The sequence below is a fragment of the Amblyomma americanum genome, chromosome 4 (genome assembly GCF_052857255.1).
Source record: "Amblyomma americanum isolate KBUSLIRL-KWMA chromosome 4, ASM5285725v1, whole genome shotgun sequence".
In the NCBI taxonomy this organism is placed as follows: Eukaryota; Metazoa; Arthropoda; class Arachnida; order Ixodida; family Ixodidae; genus Amblyomma; species Amblyomma americanum.
Window position 1 is genome coordinate 21,753,196 of NC_135500.1, and position 23,670 is coordinate 21,776,865.

Below are 23,670 nucleotides of genomic sequence, written 5' to 3' on the forward strand. Positions count from 1 at the left end.
TTTGCCACTATCTGCCCAGTATAATATGGCGTGGACACTAGAATCCTGGCCTCAGGAAGGTACCTTACTGTGTTATCTACAAGAGTGATGGCAGACGCTTCCCCTGTAAGATCCTCGTCCTTCACCAGGCTTCTCCGAACCAAGAATGCGTTGGCTGCGCAGTCTCTAAGCACCAATATAGGACGGTCCCCTATTTGACCAACCACCACCGGCATTGCTGCTTTCGACTTGGGCGTTCCACTCACTGCCTCATTTTCCAGCGGCGTTTGCTCTCCTTTCAGCTGTGGAACTTCGGGTGGCGTGACAAGTTCTACCCGAGAGTCGACAACACATGCAGCTCGGTCCTGCGTTCTGTATCGGCACTCATCCAGGATATGACCCCTCCTCTTGCAACCTTGACACACAACCTGTGTTTTTTGGGCAGCGCTACTAGTCCGACAGTCAGCTGCACGGTGTCCCACCTTGCCACAGAGAAAACACCTTACTGGCGCCTTAGATGCACCAACATATGCTCTTGGTTTTGTCGCATCTGTCTCTAGGATCTTTTGGGTTTCCTCCTTTGCCTTACTGAAATTTCTTAGCCCTTGAGCCTCGAGGAATTGGTCTGGAGTGTCGGCGAACTCTTCCAATGAACACAACTTTCTGTCTTTCAGGAATAGCGCTACATTTGAACTGCAACACGCTAAAAATTGCTCTGTGACCAGCTTGTCACGCACACCTTCAAAACTTTTTTCTGTGTTTGACATACCAAGCCACCTATCTAAATAGTTGGTTAGCCTGCAGGAAAACTGCTTAGCGGTTTCCGAATCCTCAGGTTTCGCGGTGCGAAATCTCTGCCGAAATCCCTCTGCCGTAAGCCTGAATCTTGGATGGATGGATAGATGGATGGATGGATGGAAAACTTTATTGGGTCCTGCAAGTAGTGATAAGTAACCACTAAGCGGGCTGTTCCCACGTCGGGACCGGAAGACCAAGCCTCACGGCCACGTCGTGAGCCTGCTGGACAGCCCAGAATTGTTCATCCAGTTCCAGGCTGCGAAGTGCAGCCTCCCACTTGGACGCGTCGTTGATCGCCGAGTCTTTAATTCTTGCGCAAGACCTGAGCATGTGTTCGAGCGTGGCTAAATCACCACAATTCTGGCAATAAGGCTCCGTATACGCCTCAGGATAAAACATGTTCAACCTCCGTGGGCAAGGATAAGTACCGGTGTGTAGTGAGCGTAATGTAAGTGCCTGAGCCCTGTTTAGTTTAGGATGCGGCAAACCGTAAACCCTGCGATTAAGAAGGTAATACTTTGTGATCTCATTGTATGTGGAAGGGGAGTCTGTTCTCGGGGAGTACCGCCACGCCGTGGCGCGGGGCAGAGCGGAGGGTATGGTCTCGCGCTGCCTCATGAGCGGACTCATTGAGATTCGGAGGGGCTCCCTCAATAATCCTAAGGTGAGCAGGAAACCAACATAAGTAGTGTTGAGAGATCTCACAGGTCTGCATAATCTTAAAAGCAACCTTAGCCACCGAGCCTTTCTCAAAGGCCCTAACGGCCAACTTTGAATCACTGTATACAAAAGGCCTGCGCCTGTCAACCAGGGCGAGAGCAATAGCCGCTTGCTCCGCGACCTCTGGCCTATCAGTCCGAACGGTAGCAGCGTTAACGACACTGCCCTCATCTTGGGAGCAGCACCTTTTTTACTTTCTCGTAGCCCATGGAATCAGCAGCAGGCATCCTTCCAAACACATTCAGCGCCACTCCGACTAAACACATGCTCAATGCCGTTGCCCATTCACTGCGCTCCCGGCCTTGCCTCAAAGCTATCCGCTCGAATCGTTGCAGTTATGCGTCCAGATCATCTCTTTTGTCATCGAAATGAGCCATCAGCTTCCTTGGACAAACTCTGGCCGGTCTAAGGAACGCTAACCCGCTAAGGAACGCTGGTCACTGTCCGCGATCTCCTCATATCTTCCCACGACATGCGCCTGTTTCCACAAAATAAACTCCTTCTCCACTTCTATCCTTCTTTTCTCCTGTTCTTCTGCTCTTCTCTCTGCCTCGCGAGCTCTTTTATCTTCTCGCTCTTCTACCTCGCGAGCTCTTTTCGCCTCCCGCTCTTCTGCTTCGCGAGCGTCTGCGCGTGCTTGCGCCCTTTCCTCTTTCTGCCTTTTTGCCTCTTCTTTCTCCTCGTCACAGAGACGCATCTCCTCTTCCTTGGTTAACCGTAACTTGAGCGCCAGCTCTAACGTTTTGCCAAATCCATACATTCTGCCGTCGAGAGGTCGAAAAAATCGGAGACAAAGCAAAAAAGAAAAAGGAAATTAATCCTGGCACAGGCTCGCCACTTACCTTTGCCACGTAACACACACACACTAGAACACAAAATTAATAAAACTAACACAAAACACAAAGACTATAAATACACAAGACCCTGGCACACTGCTACCAGCGTCTACTACTAGCGGTCTACTATTCGTGGTCGGCGTTCGTGCTCACGGTTGGTTCGGTGCGGCTGCGGCGTTGTATGGATCCAGTAGGCGGCGTCGAGGCGACGTTCGACGTGCTTGGGCTGGCGTCGCTGGCTGCGTCTTACAAGCTCCTGGTCCAAGCACCCGTGGAGTTGATGCTGGTGTTGTTGGCGTTGGGGGCACCACCCGGATGGGTGGCAACAGCGCTGGAGACACCCCTGGCCGTAGCAGGTGGTAGCGTCCTCCGTTGACTCCTCGAAACGGGCTCAGGCACGGCAAGAAGTCCACGATGCGAAGCCGTAGAACGCGAGCTCACCGGAGCAGTAGCCGGTGTCGCTCTCTTCCAGCCGATGCGTCCCTGACCCGCCGGCGCCTCCGCTTCTCTGCTAGCTGTTCCCCCCGTGCCGCACTCTATCTCGCCCTTTTATAGCCTTGGCGTTTGTCCACGTAAACCCTGCCGTCGTCTTCTTTTCTTCTCCACCAATCACCTCTCTCCGTCTCATCGAATGCTTCTCCACCAATCATCTCTCTCCACCTCACCGAATGCTTCTGTTGTCGTTTGCCTATCAAAAGATGGCACATACCCACACTGGGGGATCGGCCAAGAATCGGGTGGCTATTCACCTGAACGCAGTTAATAAAAAGGAAAAGCACGTGGCAGCGCAACACCGGTGAATCGAATGCTTCTTCTTCATCTTCTTTATTCTTCGGTTAATCCACGTCTTCTTCACCCGTCTTTCCTTTAAAGTTTAATTTAGGTTCCTTAATATATGTGACAGATACCAACCATCGTTGTTCGATGGCCTTCCTAATTTCCTTATTCCACCAACTTCGTGCCTTCCTCTTTCCTCTGCAGCGGTTTACTCCTTTTACTTGTTTCATTTTTGTACTAATGAGTAGTTCTGATTATATTCCCCCTTTTTCATGGGTTGTTTCTCTATTGCTTCCTCTATGCCGGCCGCTATTTGTGCTATTTGTTCGTCATTTAATTTTGCGCACTCTTTATGGCTCCCCTTCATTTCTCTTTTGAGCAGGGCTCCTAACTCTAGACTTATACGCTTATGATCACTTCCGACGCTGTACTTCCACTCTTCGTCTATTTCCATAATTGCGAGCTTGCTATACACCCCCTAAGAGATTAAGCAGTATTGAATGGTTGTTTGCCTTTTACGGGATTCCCACGTGATTTGTCCCTCACACTTAGTTTGTCTATTTACAATAACTATGTTGTGTCGTTCACAGAAGTCTAGCATCAACTTCCCGTTACAGTCTGTGTATCCATCCAGATCCTCGATGTGGTCATTCATGTCCCTCAGCAGAATAATATCGGCGCCTTCTCCAATCTGCTTTATATCGTCATTGAGACACTTAACCAGATCCATGTTATCTTGCATGCCCTCCCTAAATAAACTACTCCTATCTATGTCCTTTTACCGGCAATTGTACCCGATACTCAGACATGTTCTTTGCAAGTTGGTTTTATTCTTTGCCAATTTGTTCCTTGATATATCAGCATACCTACTCTTCCTCCCTTCCTCTCTGTTGCTGTTCGGTTGCTCCCTTCCCAGACGTAGCCATCAATAAATGGTGCGTCTTCTAAGTCCCTGAGATATGTCTGCATAGTGCGTATACACCTACTTTTTCGTCTTTTAACTGCTGTTCTATCTCTAACCACTTCGCTCTCTTTCTAGCGCTGTGCATGTTTATGTACCTGATCCTCGTGTTAAATTTTATTTTTGTAGTTTTCTTCCTAGACCTCCTAGCGGCCATTTTATTTGCTTCAGCCTCCTTTGTTACACTTTGTACTTTGCTTCTACCTACCCCTACGCCCTGAGCCGCAGTGGACCCCCTAAAAAAGCTACTGCCCGGCCTGCCAGGCGCCATCCAATCTCGGCTCCTAGCCTTCCATTAAAGTGGATGCCATCTCGTGTAAAGCCTCCGCCAAAGCCTGCTCTGTGCACTTCCCTGTTTATGTCTGCCACTTCAAAGCCTTTCTCCTGGCTTAACTTCCTTATCTCCTGATTAACAGCCACAACGGTCTTGGTAATTTCTTCGTTCCATCTTTGCACCTCCGGCACTGTGCACACCACGATCTGGACTTGCTGTGCTATCACCTTTAAATCGTCAGCTCCCTCCGCTAATCTTTCCACTACTTTTGCAGCTTCCCCATTCAAGACGTCATTTAGCCCCGCCACTACCACGACGAAATTGCGCTCCGCTACATTCTTAGAACGTTCGTTTTTTGTCTCTCTCAGTACTGCGTCCATTGTCCTGCCTGGGAGTGCCCCGACTGCTACCCGCTATCACCCTTTACACGCTCCATTATAATTCTTTTGCACCTACTCATATTTGAGTCACGACCGATAATACTTGGATATTCCCTTCCTCTGTCCTAACTTCCGGATTATTATGCTGCCTCTTATCTGAGACTGTGACCTCATTCCTGGGAGTTAGCTTGTGCCCCTTCTCTCCATCTCCTCCAGACTTCCTAGCTGCCACGTGTGCGTAGCTGTTCCTGTCTGAACCTTCCTGACCTAATTCCCTATCGCTGTCCATGCCAGCTCAGGCCCCATCCACGTGGCTGGCGCTGGAATGTCCGCCAATGTGGCTTCGCTTGGCGGTTTCAGCCATTTTTGCCTCCAACAATTGACTAAGCTGTTCTTGAAGTTTCCGCTTCTCTGCCCTCTTTACCTGTAGCTCTTTTTCTAGGGCATCCATACGTAGCGCTAGGCTGGTGTTCGCTTCATCAGCCCTGTGCAGGCGTCCACTTAATACGCAGCATTTGCACACAAAATCCGCGCCTTCGGCATCCTCTACAGATTCTAACCGCGTTTCCTTCAAATTCACCGACGCCTCACAATCCTTGCATTTGACATTCTGTTGCTTGACTATCTTAGCAGCACACAATTATTACTACCGCAAAATGCTAGAAAAGAAAAACCACTTGCAACCATGTGCTCAAATAAAATTCTGCCTACCGCAAAAGCCAATTACTTAGAAAAGAAATAGTAACTACCTGTCTAAACCAGTTAAACTCACAAATGAGCCCTGCAAATCTACAGCTGCCGGCCGGAAAAGGCCCAGCCGTTAGAGCACTGACCTGCTCTATCGCCAGCACTTGACCTAACTAGCCTAGATCTAAAACTAGCCTATATGTAAACTCTCAAAATAATAAAGGGAATAACTCATCTATTCGTCGTAGTTACGGCGCTCTCGCAGTCGTCCGTCCGTCAGGTCCCGGTCAACACGCGTAATCCGAAGAGCATCGAACCAAGCGTACGCACCACACGGCTGTCAACACACTGAAAGCCTGAACACATCTATCAACATACTGAAAATGATAACTGGACCCGGCTGACCCCTGGTTCTTCTCGACACGGTCAATTATGCTGGCAGAGCTGCGTCGGCGGCTTTCAAGGAAGGCCAGCTGGCGCCGTTGTGGAGGATGAGTCGGGCATTGACCCCGCAGCGCTTCGCGGTACTCGTTGGTAGCCCGTGGAGGACGCCGTTGCAGGTGCGATCGAGGGAACCCCTTTTTTCCCCAGACAAAGGGCATCCGGTATGCAGCCGTCGCGAGGTTGTCGGCTTTGTTCCTTGCTCCGGCCCTCGCGGCCAGAAGCACGATCATAACCTCAAGAAGCAAGTAGCACAGGGCAACTTCGAAGGGCTGCAGGATGCAATGATCCGATAGTCGTGTTTCGGCCGAATAATCCCAAACTGCGCGAGAAAATGTTGAATGAAAAGGGCTTAACGTTGGAAAAGGCCGAAGAAAAAAATTGGCTGTGGTTTAGCTATGGTCAACCCTAGTTGAATTGCGAAAGCTTCGTTTCCTCGGCACCTCGTCTACGCAGCGTCTCACTCCGACGCTCTCGAGAAGTCAAAGCGGTCTCTTTCGCACTTGAAGAATCACTCCGGGACGTAGCACGACCTCTTTTAGCCGCACCTTCATTACGCGGGTTATATATATATATATATATATATATATATATATATATATATATATATATATATATATATATATATATGCGCGTCGCCTAAGTGTATTGTAGTCGCTATGGAGAGGGCAAAAGAGACGCAACAACGACAGATTTATGTGCTGGACCACGAATTGAAGATTAAAGTCCAAGTACTGCAAGCAGTTATCACTTGCCAACTCGTGCGTGAAAGTGAGGCCTCTAGAAACAGATGCAAATGTTTCAAGTATGTCACTTTCTCGCTCTCCATAACGACTACAATAGGGCAGAAAACTGAGCTAGTTAGTATACGTTCATGATGATAAATCCAGGCGCTCACAAGCAACGACACAGAGGGGACACAGCGCTTACTCGCAACTATAAGAATTTTTATTCAGAGGCTTCTATATATATACTACAAAAACGAAAACAAACCCAGAGTAATCGCACGCCACATGGCGACCGATGAGCAGAGAAAAAATTTACACGCGGTTTTCAGTCGCTCTTTCAAAAACTTATCTCCCCATCAGACAAGCCAAATGAGGGGTCACTAACACATGCATGCCCCGTTTCCGCGATATGATAGGCTTTAACTATCTTCCGCGTTACACGATCTCGGTGAAGAAAAAGAACACATGTTTTGGAAAAAAAGGGGAGAACATTTCTTCTTGCGCTTGCTGCAGTCACGACAATGAAGAACAATATTGTTTGAAATGTTACCTTTTTGCAAGTCTCCGGCATGCTCCATCAGCCGCACATTCAAACAACGACCACTCTCGCATATGTACACTTTTCCGCACGACATGGGGATCTTGTACACTGTGCCCACTTTACATGCGACATACGGTGATACATGCCTGACAGCACATCCTCCTTTTCTTTGTTTGTGAGCGCCTGGATGTCATGGAGAGCGCGAAAGAGCAACACCCTTATAGACTAGCTAAGACCTCTCCATATCCTCCTCTCTTTTGTGGCTACGTCATCACACTACGACGGATCAGCTCTCGGCGCTTTCGAGGAGCGCCCGTCGTGCCCCCACTTTCTCCAACAGGTCTATGAGCCCGTGAAAAGGCGTATTACGCCTATTCACGGGCTCATAGCCGCCAGGGGGAGCCACAGCGCCGCAAACCGGATGGACACCCAGGAAACTTCCGGTCTGCCCGCGAAGCGAGCGAGCGAGCCGCAGGGTCGAGGCGAGTTCTTCTTTTGTGTTTGTAGCACGGCCAAAGTACGGCGCGGTCGCCCTGTTGCAATATGTTTTCGGGTGGAAAAACATCTTCCGTGACCCCATCACGACGTGGACCGTGCTGTTGTGTGCCAGGTTGCAGCTTGCGACCTGCAACCAACCTTCTGTCGCAGGTGCGCACTTTCAGGTTTCCGGCAGACGCCGAGCGTAGAAACGCTTGGATAGCAGCAGTTCGGCGGGACCGATGGGTGCCTACGAAAAGCTCCCATGTTTGTTCTGCTCATTTCGTTCAAGGTGAGAACAGATTTATGATTCAGAAGTACTTGTATTTGGGCGTGTTGGTTCATATCTTTTCAGGTGGACACAGGGGCGCAACAAAAACACACGGACATAGAAGTAGACAGGGACGAGCGCTTACTATCAACAGGCTTTATTTGACGTAGACCGTTAATATACTTTCGCCTACCCAAGCGCCACTGTGCGAATCACAAGCACGTGGGTAACAGAAAACACCAAAAGAAATCGAAAAGAGGCGATTACAGAAATATATCTAAGAAAACCGTTTCAGATCGGCGAAGCATTACAGACGAATCACTGATGCAGTTATCTCCTTTTTTTCTGATGTAATAGGCTTCCACCAGTTCCCGTTCAATCTGATCGCGGCTTCTCAACAATACTCTACAGTCCGATAATCGGGGAAAACAGGCGACCTTAGTCTTCTTAGTGCATTCTTGGCAATGGTCCGGGAGATGGGAGCCTGTCTTCTTTAAAGAATTTTTGTGCTCCAGAAGGCGCTGGTTGAGGCAGCGTCCAGTTTGCCCAACGTAAACCTTCCCGCAAGTGAGCGGGAACTCATACACAACTCCTTTTTTGCAGGTTACGTGGGGCTTACGGTGTTTTACGCCACACTCTTGCCGTTTTTCTTTTCTTCTTATGCGTGCGCACAGACCGGACAACTTTCGCGGAGCAGAAAAAACAACTTCTACTCCGTACTTCTTGGCCACCTTCTTGATGTTGTGGGAAGTTCTGTGTACGTATGGTACCACCTCCGGCCTTGAACAATTCGTTGGGTCTTTCGCGTTGCTCTGCTTGCTGCCCTTCAATTTTTTGACCAAGGACTGCGTCACAGCAAGAATGAGGGAATCAGGGAAGCCTGCCTTTTCCAGCCTTGAGACCTGTGACAAGAAGCCAGCGTACACAGCGTGGTGACAGGACTTTGTTAGTGCCGATGAAAGACATTGTAAAGCGATAGCCCTTTTGATCGTCTTAGAATGATTAGAATGAAATGGCAGCAAATCTTTCTTTGCACGCGGACAATATCGCCAGCAAACATGTGAAGGGTTAAATGTTAAGGTGATATCTAAAAACTGCAGTTGGTTATCACTGCTTGGCTTTTCATGGGAAAAGGTGAGTCCCATGCCTTTCCTACCAAACGTATCTAAAACATCAGCTACGGCCTCGTCAAAACTAAAATCACTTTCCTTCAACAGAACCAGGTAGTCATCTACATATCTGAAGACATGAGCTATACGGTCTGAGTCAAAAGTTTCACTCAAAGAGCGGTCAACTTGCGATAAAAAAATAGTAGAAAGAACCGGGGCTACGCAAGAGCCTATGCAAATACCTTGCTTTTGAAGATAGGTACGATCATTAAATTCAATAAAAGTGGCATTCAGGTAAAGCTCTAGTAATGACATGAAATTGTCCACGTTCAAACCAGTGGCATTTAGAAACGCGGTGATACCATTTCTATCTATACAATCACGCACCGCGGTGAACAGGGGCTGGTGTGGAATAGAATAGAAAAGATCCTTAACATCGATTGAGAAACCGGTCTTAATATTCCTCGCAGACTGAACAAAGGCTATCACTTCATCAGAGTTCTTAGTGGCATAAGGGTCCGCATCTTGCAGTGTCCTGAGGTGCTTGAGCAGGAACTGGCTGACTTCCTTTTGCCATGTGCCCTTTTCGCTAACTATGGTCCGAAAAGGAATGCCGCTCTTGTGGGTTTTTGCGGTGAAAAAAACCGATAAACAATTCCCTTCAGCCTTCCCAATGGCGCCGGCTAGTCTGTGCAGTTGAAGTTCCTCGCAGAGTGACATGGCACTTTTCTTCACTGAAGATTTTTTCACTTCCACTGTCTTAAAAGACTTGGTGACGGCTTCAACTGCCTTTTCGTTGAAAAGGCCTGACGGAATAATGACGAAACCGCTTTCTTTGTCTGCCTCCATAAGCTCGAGCGAATTGGCTTTGAAAAAAGCAACAACCCTTGCGGTGGGATCGGATCGGTGGTTTGGAGTACTCCTATTACTGACTGACCTCGTGATGGTGTCGATGCCGTCCAGGAGGCACCTTTCCTGGTTTTCTTGCTCCGTTCTGTTGGCAAGTCGTCGGTTCAGGGACAGCCATTCGTGAGGCTTGAGAATGGCTGGGACGCTGAATTTCGGCCCCTCCTTTAGGACGGACGCAAACTCTTCCGGTACTTCGGCTCCTCCCAAGACTAGCACATCTTGGCGTTCCGGTGCCTTCATCTTGACTTTCCTCAATTCTTCCATGCGTCTTATCGCCTGGTTGATGGAGCACTTCCACCAAACTTCCGTTGTCTGGACTGCGAGCTTCATGAACTGGCGGTGTCTGATGCCCGCGAGCCACTCCTGGTTTTGGGCATAGCATGCCGCACGTAGAAGGTCTTGAAGTAACCTCACTTGGTTCCATAGTTCGGACCGGAGGATCTTGCATACTCTTTTGGCATGACCGAAGGACGGTTTGAAAAGACCGAACAGGCCAGTGACCTCATTTGGAATGAGGCCTTTTCGCTGGTAGAACCCAAGAAGCCTGGCTCGGCAGGTCGTGGCCACAATGCTTGCGATGAGCAGGGGAGCATGGGTAGGTGAAGGCTGAACACAAAGCAAAGAGCCCGATGCAGAAGAAATATAACTCAGAAGTACTTGTATTTGGGCGTGTTGGTTCATATCTTTTCAGGTGGACACAGGGGCGCAACAAAAACACACGGACATAGAAGTAGACAGGGACGAGCGCTTACTATCAACAGGCTTTATTTGACGTAGACCGTTAATATACTTTCGCCTGCCCAAGCGCCACTGTGCGAATCACAAGCACGTGGGTAACAGAAAACACCAAAAGAAATCGAAAAGAGGCGATTTCTGCTCCGCGAAAGTTGTCCGGTCTGTGCGCACGCATAAGAAGAAAAGAAAAATGGCAAAAGTGTGGCGTAAAACACCGTAAGCCCCACGTAACCTGCAAAAAAGGAGTTGTGTATGAGTTCCCGCTCACTTGCGGGAAGGTTTACGTTGGGCAAACTGGACGCTGCCTCAACCAGCGCCTTCTGGAGCACAAAAATTCTTTAAAGAAGACAGGCTCCCATCTCCCGGACCATTGCCAAAAATGCACTAAGAAGACTAAGGTCGCCTGTTTTCCCCGATTATCGGACTGTAGAGTATTGTTGAGAAGCCGCGATCAGATTGAACGGGAACTGGTGGAAGCCTATTACATCAGAAAAAAAGGAGATAACTGCATCAGTGATTCGTCTGTAATGCTTCGCCGATCTGAAACGGTTTTCTTAGATAGATTTCTGTAATCGCCTCTTTTCGATTTCTTTTGGTGTTTTCTGTTACCCACGTGCTTGTGATTCGCACAGTGGCGCTTGGGTAGGCGAAAGTATATTAACGGTCTACGTCAAATAAAGCCTGTTGATAGTAAGCGCTCGTCCCTGTCTACTTCTATGTCCGTGTGTTTTTGTTGCGCCCCTGTGTCCACCTGAAAAGATATGAACCAACACGCCCAAATACAAGTACTTCTGAGTTATATTTCTTCTGCATCGGGCTCTTTGCTTTGTGTTCAGCCTTCACCTACCCATGCTCCCCTGCTCATCGCAAGCATTGTGGCCACGACCTGCCGAGCCAGGCTTCTTGGGTTCTACCAGCGAAAAGGCCTCATTCCAAGTGAGGTCACTGGCCTGTTCGGTCTTTTCAAACCGTCCTTCGGTCATGCCAAAAGAGTATGCAAGATCCTCCGGTCCGAACTATGGAACCAAGTGAGGTTACTTCAAGACCTTCTACGTGCGGCATGCTATGCCCAAAACCAGGAGTGGCTCGCGGGCATCAGACACCGCCAGTTCATGAAGCTCGCAGTCCAGACAACGGAAGTTTGGTGGAAGTGCTCCATCAACCAGGCGATAAGACGCATGGAAGAATTGAGGAAAGTCAAGATGAAGGCACCGGAACGCCAAGATGTGCTAGTCTTGGGAGGAGCCGAAGTACCGGAAGAGTTTGCGTCCGTCCTAAAGGAGGGGCCGAAATTCAGCGTCCCAGCCATTCTCAAGCCTCACGAATGGCTGTCCCTGAACCGACGACTTGCCAACAGAACGGAGCAAGAAAACCAGGAAAGGTGCCTCCTGGACGGCATCGACACCATCACGAGGTCAGTCAGTAATAGGAGTACTCCAAACCACCGATCCGATCCCACCGCAAGGGTTGTTGCTTTTTTCAAAGCCAATTCGCTCGAGCTTATGGAGGCAGACAAAGAAAGCGGTTTCGTCATTATTCCGTCAGGCCTTTTCAACGAAAAGGCAGTTGAAGCCGTCACCAAGTCTTTTAAGACAGTGGAAGTGAAAAAATCTTCAGTGAAGAAAAGTGCCATGTCACTCTGCGAGGAACTTCAACTGCACAGACTAGCCGGCGCCATTGGGAAGGCTGAAGGGAATTGTTTATCGGTTTTTTTCACCGCAAAAACCCACAAGAGCGGCATTCCTTTTCGGACCATAGTTAGCGAAAAGGGCACATGGCAAAAGGAAGTCAGCCAGTTCCTGCTCAAGCACCTCAGGACACTGCAAGATGCGGACCCTTATGCCACTAAGAACTCTGATGAAGTGATAGCCTTTGTTCAGTCTGCGAGGAATATTAAGACCGGTTTCTCAATCGATGTTAAGGATCTTTTCTATTCTATTCCACACCAGCCCCTGTTCACCGCGGTGCGTGATTGTATAGATAGAAATGGTATCACCGCGTTTCAAAATGCCACTGGTTTGAACGTGGACAATTTCATGTCATTACTAGAGCTTTACCTGAATGCCACTTTTATTGAATTTAATGATCGTACCTATCTTCAAAAGCAAGGTATTTGCATAGGCTCTTGCGTAGCCCCGGTTCTTTCTACTATTTTTTTATCGCAAGTTGACCGCTCTTTGAGTGAAACTTTTGACTCAGACCGTATAGCTCATGTCTTCAGATATGTAGATGACTACCTGGTTCTGTTGAAGGAAAGTGATTTTAGTTTTGACGAGGCCGTAGCTGATGTTTTAGATACGTTTGGTAGGAAAGGCATGGGACTCACCTTTACCCATGAAAAGCCAAGCAGTGATAACCAACTGCAGTTTTTAGATATCACCTTAACATTTAACCCTTCACATGTTTGCTGGCGATATTGTCCGCGTGCAAAGAAAGATTTGCTGCCATTTCATTCTAATCATTCTAAGACGATCAAAAGGGCTATCGCTTTACAATGTCTTTCATCGGCACTAACAAAGTCCTGTCACCACGCTGTGTACGCTGGCTTCTTGTCACAGGTCTCAAGGCTGGAAAAGGCAGGCTTCCCTGATTCCCTCATTCTTGCTGTGACGCAGTCCTTGGTCAAAAAATTGAAGGGCAGCAAGCAGAGCAACGCGAAAGACCCAACGAAGTGTTCAAGGCCGGAGGTGGTACCATACGTACACAGAACTTCCCACAACATCAAGAAGGTGGCCAAGAAGTACGGAGTAGAAGTTGTTTTTTCTGCTCCGCGAAAGTTGTCCGGTCTGTGCGCACGCATAAGAAGAAAAGAAAAACGGCAAGAGTGTGGCGTAAAACACCGTAAGCCCCACGTAACCTGCAAAAAAGGAGTTGTGTATGAGTTCCCGCTCACTTGCGGGAAGGTTTACGTTGGGCAAACTGGACGCTGCCTCAACCAGCGCCTTCTGGAGCACAAAAATTCTTTAAAGAAGACAGGCTCCCATCTCCCGGACCATTGCCAAGAATGCACTAAGAAGACTAAGGTCGCCTGTTTTCCCCGATTATCGGACTGTAGAGTATTGTTGAGAAGCCGCGATCAGATTGAACGGGAACTGGTGGAAGCCTATTACATCAGAAAAAAAAGGAGATAACTGCATCAGTGATTCGTCTGTAATGCTTCGCCGATCTGAAACGGTTTTCTTAGATAGATTTCTGTAATCGCCTCTTTTCGATTTCTTTTGGTGTTTTCTGTTACCCACGTGCTTGTGATTCGCACAGTGGCGCTTGGGTAGGCGAAAGTATATTAACGGTCTACGTCAAATAAAGCCTGTTGATAGTAAGCGCTCGTCCCTGTCTACTTCTATGTCCGTGTGTTTTTGTTGCGCCCCTGTGTCCACCTGAACAGATTTATGATGTCTGCTTGTGCCGCAGCTAATTCCTGCACGTCTTATGTGCGCTTTGAGATTGAACGTTGACTGGATTGAACGTTGCGGGTTGGCAATCGTCGCGACCGCATTCGCCTAATCAGCGGCTGCATCTCTAGCAGTAAAAATTGCACTGTGAAGTAAGGAAACACTGTTTTGCGGTCAGTTGTGCGTGCAAGGCGTCGTTTAGCCATTTCCAGGGCAATTAGCCAGCTTGTGACGCTTGCAGTGCAGTTTCGATCATGCAGCAATGCGAGTGTGTGTGATTTACGGGCATTTAAAGTCCCGAAGTAAGTCAGCCTATGATAAACGGCGTAGTTGAGTGCTCCAGAATAATTTAGACCACCTGAAGGTTTTGAATGTGTACTGAATTTGCACAGCACACGGTCGCTTTCTAGACGCATGTCGCGTCAATCAAAACTCTGCCGTTATGGCCGGGATCGAACCCAGGTATCCCAGCTTAGTAATCGAGCGCTTAGTTGATGCTTAGTTTATGAGCGGCAGTTTTTGCTGCGATTCGGGCCCAAGCATCTTATTGTTGTAATGCCTAACTCGGTTGGTGTTCTTTTATGCGCATATCTGGCGCGATTGCTCAGGCGTCTGTTGCTAACCTTCTGGTCGTGTGTTCGATCCCGTTCGCTGCATCAACTTTTCTACAGGGACGAAATCCAAAAACGCTGGAGTATCATTCGATGCACTTTTCTCAGCGGCTGGAGAAATTCATTCGATCGCCTGCAAGTGCTGGTAAAAAGAGTGAAATGCTTCCAACTCGCTTGATTCAGTATTTTTGTGCAGTTTCTTACTTACAAATGCCGAACGTAAAGTATTTATTCATACCAAGGAACCCTTAGTGTTTCTTCCTTTTCCTAGAGAAGTCCTGGGCAATATTGCTTTGGTGCATTTCAGCCAGTTTTTTTGTTTTTTTTTGCATTTGGGAGTGCACATGTGGCTACTAATTTTCAAACATTCTTTTCTTTCTTTAGGTAAACCATCATCTGACCCCACACATCCCGACTATGTCCCCTCCATATTTCCTTATCATGCCTCGGGAAATGTGGCCCAGAAGATTTCTAGGTTCCAATACACTGCTCGAAAGGATGGATTGAAGGAAGCATCCAGACCTGCTGCATGTAATCCTGGGCCAAGTGTGCTTGACTGTGGGCTCAACACGACTGGCGCAGGACAAGACGCGGATGATACTGCACTATCTGCGACTGCAACTGTTTCCGTGGTAGAGAATTGCCACATGGAAACAGAAACTGATCTCAGCATGCAGAATATATCCCATCTTATTGAAGAGAATGGCAGGCTTAAGCAACGTTTGGCCTCTCTGGAGGAAGAGTGTTCAGCAGCTAAGCAAAAGGCTGCTGAACTTGAAAACAAGCATACAAACCATGCTATTATAACCAAAGAAGTGGTAGTGCAGTCAGCCAAAACAGTAAAGTTTTACACAGGGCTTGTATCCACAGCCATGTTCACTGCTTTCCTGCAGTTTGTGCTGTCAGCATGGAAGCCGTCATGTGCCACATGGCTTGATGCAGAAACACAACTCATCATGGTACTCATGAGACTTCGTTTGGGTCTCCTTACCCAAGATTTGTCATGCCGATTTGGCATCTCAAATGGCACTGTCAGTTCAATTTTTCATGCATGGCTTGATGTTCTTGCTGCAAACATGACAAAGTTGATAATCTGGCCTTCCCGACAGACACTTCAAGCTAATCGGCCAGCGGCGTTTCAGGACCCTTTTTTTGATGATGTAACTGGCATCATTGATTGTACCGAAGTATTCATACAAAGGCCGATATTAATGACAGCAAGGAGCCAGGCATATTCTCATTACAAACACCATAATACAGTAAAAATACTAGTTGTAATATCACCTTCAGGAGCAATAACTTTCGTATCAAAAGCATGTGGAGGCAGGACGCCTGACAAGGAGATTACTCTACGCAGTGGTCTCCTAGACAAGGTCAAGGAAGGGGATGTTTTTCTTGTTGACCGAGGATTTAGATGCAGTGAGATGTTTGCTGCACGAGGTGCAACACTTCTCATGCCATCACTGACTAAGAATCGTGCCCAGCTACCTGGTGCTGAGGTCACAACGTCTAGGAAAGTCTCTAGCGTGCGCATCTATGTTGAAAGGGCCATACAAAGATTGAAAGTTTTCAGAATTTTCCAGACTGTGCTGCCTTTGAACTTCGTGAAGAGGACTGGCGACAAGAACCTCGCAACCATAGATAAAGTGGTGCTGGTGTGCTCTGCTTTAGTTAATCTGCAAACCCCTATCATTAAGAATTCTCAGCGCAGAAGTGCTTCATAACTCTCTTCCACGAAAGTGAGGTGCTGATGATGATGATGATGGATTTTTATGGCGCAAGGGCATCTATGGCCAAAGAGCGCCATGGCACAAGGTATTTTTCAAATTCTCAAGGTGGGGTCGAAGACCCATTTCCCAAGCATTTCACCCTAAATAAGCCGAGCACCAGACCAGGGGAAAGCTTGTACCCATTGTGTCACCGGTGGGTACCCGGCGGCACTGGGAATCGAACCCCGCACCTCCCGCATGCGGAAAGTGAGGTGCTGTGAGGAAACATGAATACAGACATGCTGTGATGGAACAGCAAATGCTCGTGTGTGTGACCATGCTGACAATCATTGCATATAGTTTCATAGTGTGTACTTATGTTTTCGACTACTTCCAGTGTGTCTGCACTACGTGTACACACACTGTGATAGAACAGCAAGTGCTCATGTGTGTGTGTGACCATGCTTTTCATTGCATGTATTTATCTTTTCTACTACATCCAATGTGTCTGCACTGTGTACACAATAATTCATGTTGTTGATGTTGCCCACATCGATCTTTTCACATTTGTTTATTCTATTTTCTTGCACTCTCTGCAGTCAATTACTGCATATTGTTTGACTCAGTTTTTAAGTATTTCCTGTTGCTTGTTCTCACATGTTGAGAATTGGGCTTTTTGTTTTCTGCTTGTATAGTTATTCTGTCCTCAGAGCAGGTGTTCAAATTTTTACTTGCTCTTTGCTTCTGTATCAGTTTTTTTTATATGTTCCCTGCTTGGGACGTGAAGGCGTACTGTATTTAAAATCTATTATATTTGAGTTTGCACATCCGACAAATGCATCCGACATTAGTCCTTGAAGTAAACATATTTTGTCAAACAAGCAGTGTTTATCTGCCTTTCGAATGTGATAAAATATAACACTTGGAGTGTTCAGCAAAAAAAAAGCTTGTGCTTAAGTTGAGATGCTGTAAGCTACAGGGTTAGCCTTGAGGTTTCTGCCTACAATTGCTCCACCGTAGCGGCACCTACAGTAACTAAATTACATAATCTGGCGCGAGCGCGACCTGTATGCGAGGCCACCCATTGGACATTGGAAGCGTATAGAGAAGCCTCTGCTGCTCAGATTATGCAACAAACTTAGACCGCTAAGACACAAAGCATCAGTAGGGAACCCACACTCTAACCTTTGAAGGGCAGATTTTTATTCCGACAGGATAACAACAGGTTGAGCCGTACAAGACCCTAGCTTCTTGAGAGCTGCCTGAATGGCAACGCTTTCAGCTGTTGTGGAGGACACGACTTCAGTAAAGCGAACAGACCCGGTACACTTCAAAGAGGGAATGTGAAAAGCAGCAGCACTAGCTCCTCTGGCCTTGTCCTTACTCATCAGCAGTCTGCCCATTATGTTGACATGCAGTGCAAATCCATTGTCGAGGTGTGCGTCTAAGTTTTACACACTTGAGGTGAAACGTTGCCTCACAGAGTGAGCATTCCACAATGTGGCCCAACTTGGTGCCTCGGCAGTGACATGTCTTCTTTGCACGTTCGATTTGACTGAAGATGTGCATTGACTGTAGTTCCGGGAATATGTGGGTGAAAAAAAAGTTTGCTGCCTTGAGTTTAGTAGCTGCCCAAAATGTCTCGTCAAAGCTTATGATTTCTTTTGTTAGAGAGGAACTTGTAAATACCACAAAATATGCCTGACACAGCCCAGTTAGAGCCATTTGAGCCTGAATTTGTGTGTAATAGGCATGGTTATGCTTGAGCTGCAAGTCTTCATTCAGATATGCCAGTTTAGTTAAGCCCTTCGTCAGTGAAGCATCTTTCATAGTTGCAGGGCATTTCACTTCTAGTACTGATTTTGGACAGCATGAACAAGACACTAGTGCATCTGGAGATGCTCCAATAAAAGTCATGCTCCTTGCAATAAAAAGACCACAGTCTCGAAGACTGAAGTCCACATGTTTTTGAGACTCCGTTTCTATAAATGCCTGCACAGCTTTCTTCTCTGTCTCGGAGCCCCACCGCAGGTTGGAAACTTGAGGCGTCTTCACGTATCCCATAATCTCCGCAACAAGGCCTGCTGCACCTGTGCTGCATGCTGCGACACGCTGCATTACAGAGGCAGTGATCCTCCCTCGACGTTCTTGTAACCATCTTGGTGACCTTGCTTGGCCTCGAGTAGCTTCCTCAATTTCACTACAGCATGCAGCTGTCAGTTCCACTTTTTTTCCCTCGTCTATGTCGAGGTCTTGGTATATTTCAGCAAGGGGCGGTTTCGCAGAGAGTTGCTTGCATCTGCCCACTCGTACAGGTTCCAGGGCAGCTGTCTCAGGGGCAGAATCTGTGTCCTCGCTGTCAGAAATTGAAGTCAGGATCAAAGTGTTTGGTGCAATTTTCTGAAAAAACAGTATTGGAATTAGTGCCCTATTTGCAATGTCAGTGGATCTGGTTCTTTACAGTTGCACAAACAGTGAGCATTTTTTGTGTGTGTCCTGTCTCTACGTATGTATCAAAATTTATTTATTGAGAAGTCCTTACCTTCACTTGATGAAGAAACCTTGACACTTGCTCATCCGTGAGCACTGGTACTGAGTAGTCTGGTGCCTCGCTGACTTGGGGTGGTGCACGGCCTATTTTGGGCTTAAAAAATTCAATCGCCGAGACTGGTGCTGCCTGTGGAAAGTTCAGTGTCAATTACAATTTTGCTCACAACTCTGTTCATGGCAGAATGAAAACAAAGACTTACTGTGCTTCACTTTGATGGCTCAATCCATTTACATGCAACATCAGTTGGGGACAGGTCATTCAGGCCATACTGCGCAGTTGCCTCAACTCTAAACAAGAGTGCAGCCACGTGTGTGCAGCATTCCCCAAGGCTGAAAAATAAGTAGGAAACATGAGAAATAAAAAGTTCACATACAACTGTAATTATTGGTGAGAAGTGTGGCCCTTGAAAAAGTTTAAATGCCTTGTACAAAAGAATGCTGGAGGGTGAGATTTGACGACTTTTGTCATTCACAAGGCAACTCGATTAGGATGAATGCAACATCATGCAGTCAAGCATCGACAAATGATCTGGCTAACTATGACATGAATATTGTCGCAAAGTAGTGGCTTTAAAAAAGCAGACTTGCATGGAGACCAATAAGAGCTGCCTGAACAAACGGATCATTGGGCTGAGTTGCGCCCCACGAATGAATAATATGCGTCGGTGATCACAAGCGCTCTCGGCGATCCTCGAAATAGACTACTGACAGCACTGGGCCGAGTTGAATTTGAAGACAGTATGGAAAGTTACAGATAACATGTTACAAATGACAAGTACAATCTAGAACAGCCCAGATGCGGCAGCGTGTCACAAACAAAACGAGATAATTCTGGACAAATCTGCATGCGGCGAGCAAAGCGATAAAGCCGCGCTCGGGCGGCTGTTAGCACAGGAAACAAAGTTTACAATGACGAATTACGGCAGTATGGCAAACATTTCATTACACGCGCATAGTTAGGCGAACAGTAGCGCTTTTCTGCGCTGTAACGCAACTAGTACAGAATTTTCGAAAACGGGAAAGTCTCCATTCTTTGTGGTTTGATTCATAAAAATGAAAAATAAGGCAAGGTAAAGGCTCATGGCATTGTAGCTCTTATTATGATTCGCCTACTTACCCGGCCATGCAAGTGCAATGCGCACTTTCGACGGTTCCATCCTCCTTCACGATGCACCACGCCTTGTAAGACTTCGAAAGCGTTTGACTGGCTTCCACAGTCGCAGCAATAACAACAACGCCGTCTCCGTGCGCTCCCGCCTTGAAAGATTTCACTTGCTTCACCTTCCCGCATATGAATGCGTTGTACGCATCTTCAAGTTTGTAAGACTTAAACTGTTCGTTCGTGTAAAAACACACGCCTTCCACAAGATACAAATAAATATCTGCTGCTGTCACAGGCGGCAGATTTCGTGGGCCCGATGTAAAGGCGAACCGGACAACGTCGTCGTCGAGAGCGTCAGGCAGCTCCTCGCCTCTGAACGAAAGTTTCGCGCGGTACCGCACTTGCACCTCGGTGTCCAGCTTCTTAAAATAATCACTTGACATTATTTTTGTACAAGCGACGCACAATGAACGTAAGCACAGCCTCAAAACACGCACGATTAGTCGGGGTCTCCGTATCGCGCCGCCTGAAAAACACTGCCGGAAGTTCTTCGCCGGAAGTTTAGTGGGAGCAGCCAATGAGCGCCAGAGGCGCGTGTTTGTAAACAGTGAAAAGGAGTATACCTCCGAGTAGACGGCTACTTAGACGTCTAGCCGGACAGCCGCCATCTTGGGACGCGTTCCATTTCTCAGGAAGCCGTCTAATACCCCTGCTACACGGGCGTTTCGAATGCCTTCGAACCGAATGTCATTCGGCTCGACTGCCGAACTTCCGCTACTACACGAAGTTTTTCAACGGCATATAACCTGGGAGTGCAAGCGAAACTACACGTTCCACCAACACAAAACCCCGAGTGCGGATCAGTGGGAGAGCCGGCTCACCAGCTGCGATCTCGCCGCCCAAAGGGCAATGGTGCAGCACGCAAGCGAAGCAGCGCGAATCAGTGGAGCCCTGGACTAGGGGCCCAACCCTGCTTTGAAGGTCAAGAGTCTGCAGCGATGCAAGAGTCTGCAGCGATGCAGACGAAGACCGAACGCTAAACCCTTAATGGACCAATTAAAGTTTTTTTCACTCTCTCTCTCTCTCAACTGCATTCCGTTCAGATGACATTCGAGTCGACGGAGCTCCGCGGAGACATTTCAGAATTGTGAATGCCTTCGAAACGCGAACACAGCCCGAACCGACCAATAGACTTCGCCGCCGTCATCGCTTCGCCCCGCCCACAGCCGCGCGACTGCTTTCGGCTGTGTGGCTGCTCATCTCGATACCCGCTGCTCGCTTTTTCATGCTGTTTGTTTAGCAAGCTCCCCTCTTCTGTCTAAGTAAGTGCTTGCAGATAATAGTACACCAATAAACATTTACCGCGTGAGCATGAAATTTCCCCAAGAGTGCGCCGACGAGGACGGTTGGTTGCACTCATACTGTCGTTTACATCGCTGCGTACGAACAGCTAGCGCTCGTGTGCATGACATAAAATCCATTCTGCGCTTTAGTTCTATTAAATAATCTCTTTTCGTTTGTACCGGTTGTGCCCGTGCTTGTTAACACAGTGCGACAATCTGCGGGAAGCGCCGATACGATCGCCCGCCTGAGAAACACTTGGCAGCTGGGTTGCTGACATCGCGTACAACCGGCGCTTGTCGCTAATTGTCCGGAGCTCTTCCGGCGTGACCAGTGTGCTCGGCGGTCTGGGTAACACCGGCGCTTCCCGTTCATCGTATGCGCGCTCTGCGATGTGAGCAATAGTTGATTTCAGATTACTGTTGCCGAAATTACACTCGATGATCATTTGCATTCGCTTAAACTTGTGAATTCGCGGTTCACAACTTCACAGACGCAACCCTGCGGACTCGCTAGGCCTAGTCGTCGCGGAAGGGAAGGGAGTCGCCGTCGATTAAAATTAATTTGGCCAGCGCTTATCGCTGGTGAGTGTTCACGTGTGCACATGTGAAATATACCCGCTCGTTTCGCTTATTTTCAATACGGATAAGGAAGAAGCGCGAATATATTGACACCGTCTGCTCATCAGTGTGTTTTCGCTCAGCCGCCGGCCTGCCGAGGACATGAAGCGTGACCGTCCACCGATCGGATTCTTCGGTGTCGTTGGCCTAGAAAACTTGTCCCACTACAATCATATGCTGCTGTTGACTGTAACAGTGTCGTTGTCGTACCAGTGTGACAGCAGTGACCACCGCCATCGTCATCGTCCTTGTACACTGAAAACAAGCTGAGCAAACTTCAAATTCGTTGGGGAAGTGTCGTGTAGTACCGCGTGAGTCCGAGGAGTCCAAATGTCATTCCAAGTCTCGAATGCCACTCGACTCAGATGTCATTCGAACGTGCCCGTGTAGCACAGCTGTATAAGATGACTGCTTCGCCGAAGTCTACATCGATGCAGGCTAACTTGCTGTCTAAGGATGGCGGAGCTGATGTACGCGGATGAGCGAGTCGTGCTCTTGCGGGCCTCGGACTGTACCCGGAGTATATTAAAGGAAAAATGTGAGTCATTCCACTATGTTATTTTGTACGCAAAATAGTCCCTAATTAATCTTCATGGACGTGCGATTCATAGCAGTGAATCACGCAGGAGAAAATCGTGCGGTTGAGAGCTTTGCTACAGCAGCGGACGCTGTTGGTCTGTTTATGTGGTCTGTTTACGTGATCCGGCATCCGACGATGCCGGATCTTAATTAGCAACTTGATTTTAGGGATTAATACTCGTCGCTGTAGTTGGGTTAGTCGACGGGCGTTAAGATGTCTGGCGTGACGGTTAACATTCTTTTTAATCTCTACAGTGTCAGAAAAAAACACGCCGGCATGTTGCGAATTGATTTTAGTGTTTGCAGGATTAAAGCTCGCTGCTGTCTTTAGGTTTCTCGAAGTCGCCGAGTACCACGTACGGCAGGCAGCAGGTTTGATGGCACGCATGTGTTTTCCTGCTGCAGTATATTAGCCGTATCGGATCTCGCGCATATTGATTACTGTCTTTCGTATTCTTTCTTATGTTTACAGGACCGTCTGGACGAGCACGTTCGACGAGCATGTACAGTTTAGCATCAATAATAAAAGAATAATCGCATATGCCTTTAGCGTCGTCTTTGGAGAGCGACCCCGTCTGCTACAAGTAGACTGGCCGGTAGGAGCATCCACCAGTCGGATTTACGCGCATAGTTATTGCAGAAAAAATGCGAAAACTGGTTGAAAACACGTTTTTAATTATCGTTATTGCTCAGTTCGAGAAAAATTATAGTACAACTGTTCATAAGCTTTAGCTACTTTTATATGCCGCGAGGCGTAGTGAGCAGAAGAGTAGTTCCAATGGGCGCGTCTAAATGGAGCAGGAACCGACAGGGACACCAGCCCTCTAGCGCAGGAACCTAGCGCCTTATTGCCCCTAGGCATTTTAGGCGTTTCAGAAATCCCTAGGTTGCGATATTTACGTGTCAAAAAGTACCTCACGCGAGTTAACCCCGCGAACTTCGACCGTGCGACCAAATTGGCGGTTCTTTTCCTCACGCTGTGCTAGCTGTCGCTTCCAGCGTTTCTTAGTGCCGATTTGCAGCGGCGTTGCGCGGGGCACGCGTCAGCGACATCCAACTGAAGCGATTGTGCAGATGCTGTCTGCGGTGTTTCCCGTCGGTGGAGACGTGCAGATTCAGCTTTGGTGGCTACGATGTCGTGCG

At 47.9% G+C, this 23,670-nt stretch overlaps 3 protein-coding genes across 3 annotated transcripts; 2 read left to right on the forward strand and 1 right to left on the reverse strand.

Moving 5' to 3' along the window:
• Window positions 1–8,675: 8,675 nt before the first annotated feature.
• Window positions 8,676–10,379, reverse strand: LOC144127836 (uncharacterized). The gene is made up of 2 exons (XM_077660792.1): window positions 9,917–10,379; window positions 8,676–8,772 (listed from the first exon to the last, which is right to left on the reverse strand). Exons 1-2 carry the CDS (start codon window positions 10,216–10,218, stop codon window positions 8,721–8,723), a joined length of 354 nt encoding a protein of 117 aa, XP_077516918.1. The 5' UTR covers window positions 10,219–10,379; the 3' UTR covers window positions 8,676–8,720.
• A 641-nt stretch (window positions 10,380–11,020) lies between these two features.
• Window positions 11,021–13,924, forward strand: LOC144127835 (uncharacterized). The gene is made up of 2 exons (XM_077660791.1): window positions 11,021–12,037; window positions 13,182–13,924. Exons 1-2 carry the CDS (start codon window positions 11,385–11,387, stop codon window positions 13,231–13,233), a joined length of 705 nt encoding a protein of 234 aa, XP_077516917.1. The 5' UTR covers window positions 11,021–11,384; the 3' UTR covers window positions 13,234–13,924.
• Window positions 13,925–15,156: 1,232 nt separating this feature from the next.
• Window positions 15,157–16,350, forward strand: LOC144127754 (uncharacterized). The gene has a single exon (XM_077660650.1). It carries the CDS (start codon window positions 15,274–15,276, stop codon window positions 16,348–16,350), a length of 1,077 nt encoding a protein of 358 aa, XP_077516776.1. The 5' UTR covers window positions 15,157–15,273.
• Window positions 16,351–23,670: the final 7,320 nt, after the last annotated feature.

Excerpts from the sequence above, each read along its gene's own strand:
- LOC144127836 (XM_077660792.1), bottom strand. The coding sequence starts at position 10,218 with ATGAAGCTCGCAGTCCAGACAACGGAAGTTTGGTGGAAGTGCTCCATC. Across the intron at positions 8,773-9,916 it reads GGCATCGACACCATCACGAG|GTCTCAAGGCTGGAAAAGGC; the intron begins GTCAGTCAGTAA and ends TTCTTGTCACAG.
- LOC144127835 (XM_077660791.1), top strand. The coding sequence starts at position 11,385 with ATGAACCAACACGCCCAAATACAAGTACTTCTGAGTTATATTTCTTCT. Across the intron at positions 12,038-13,181 it reads GGCATCGACACCATCACGAG|GTCTCAAGGCTGGAAAAGGC; the intron begins GTCAGTCAGTAA and ends TTCTTGTCACAG.
- LOC144127754 (XM_077660650.1), top strand. The coding sequence starts at position 15,274 with ATGGAAACAGAAACTGATCTCAGCATGCAGAATATATCCCATCTTATT.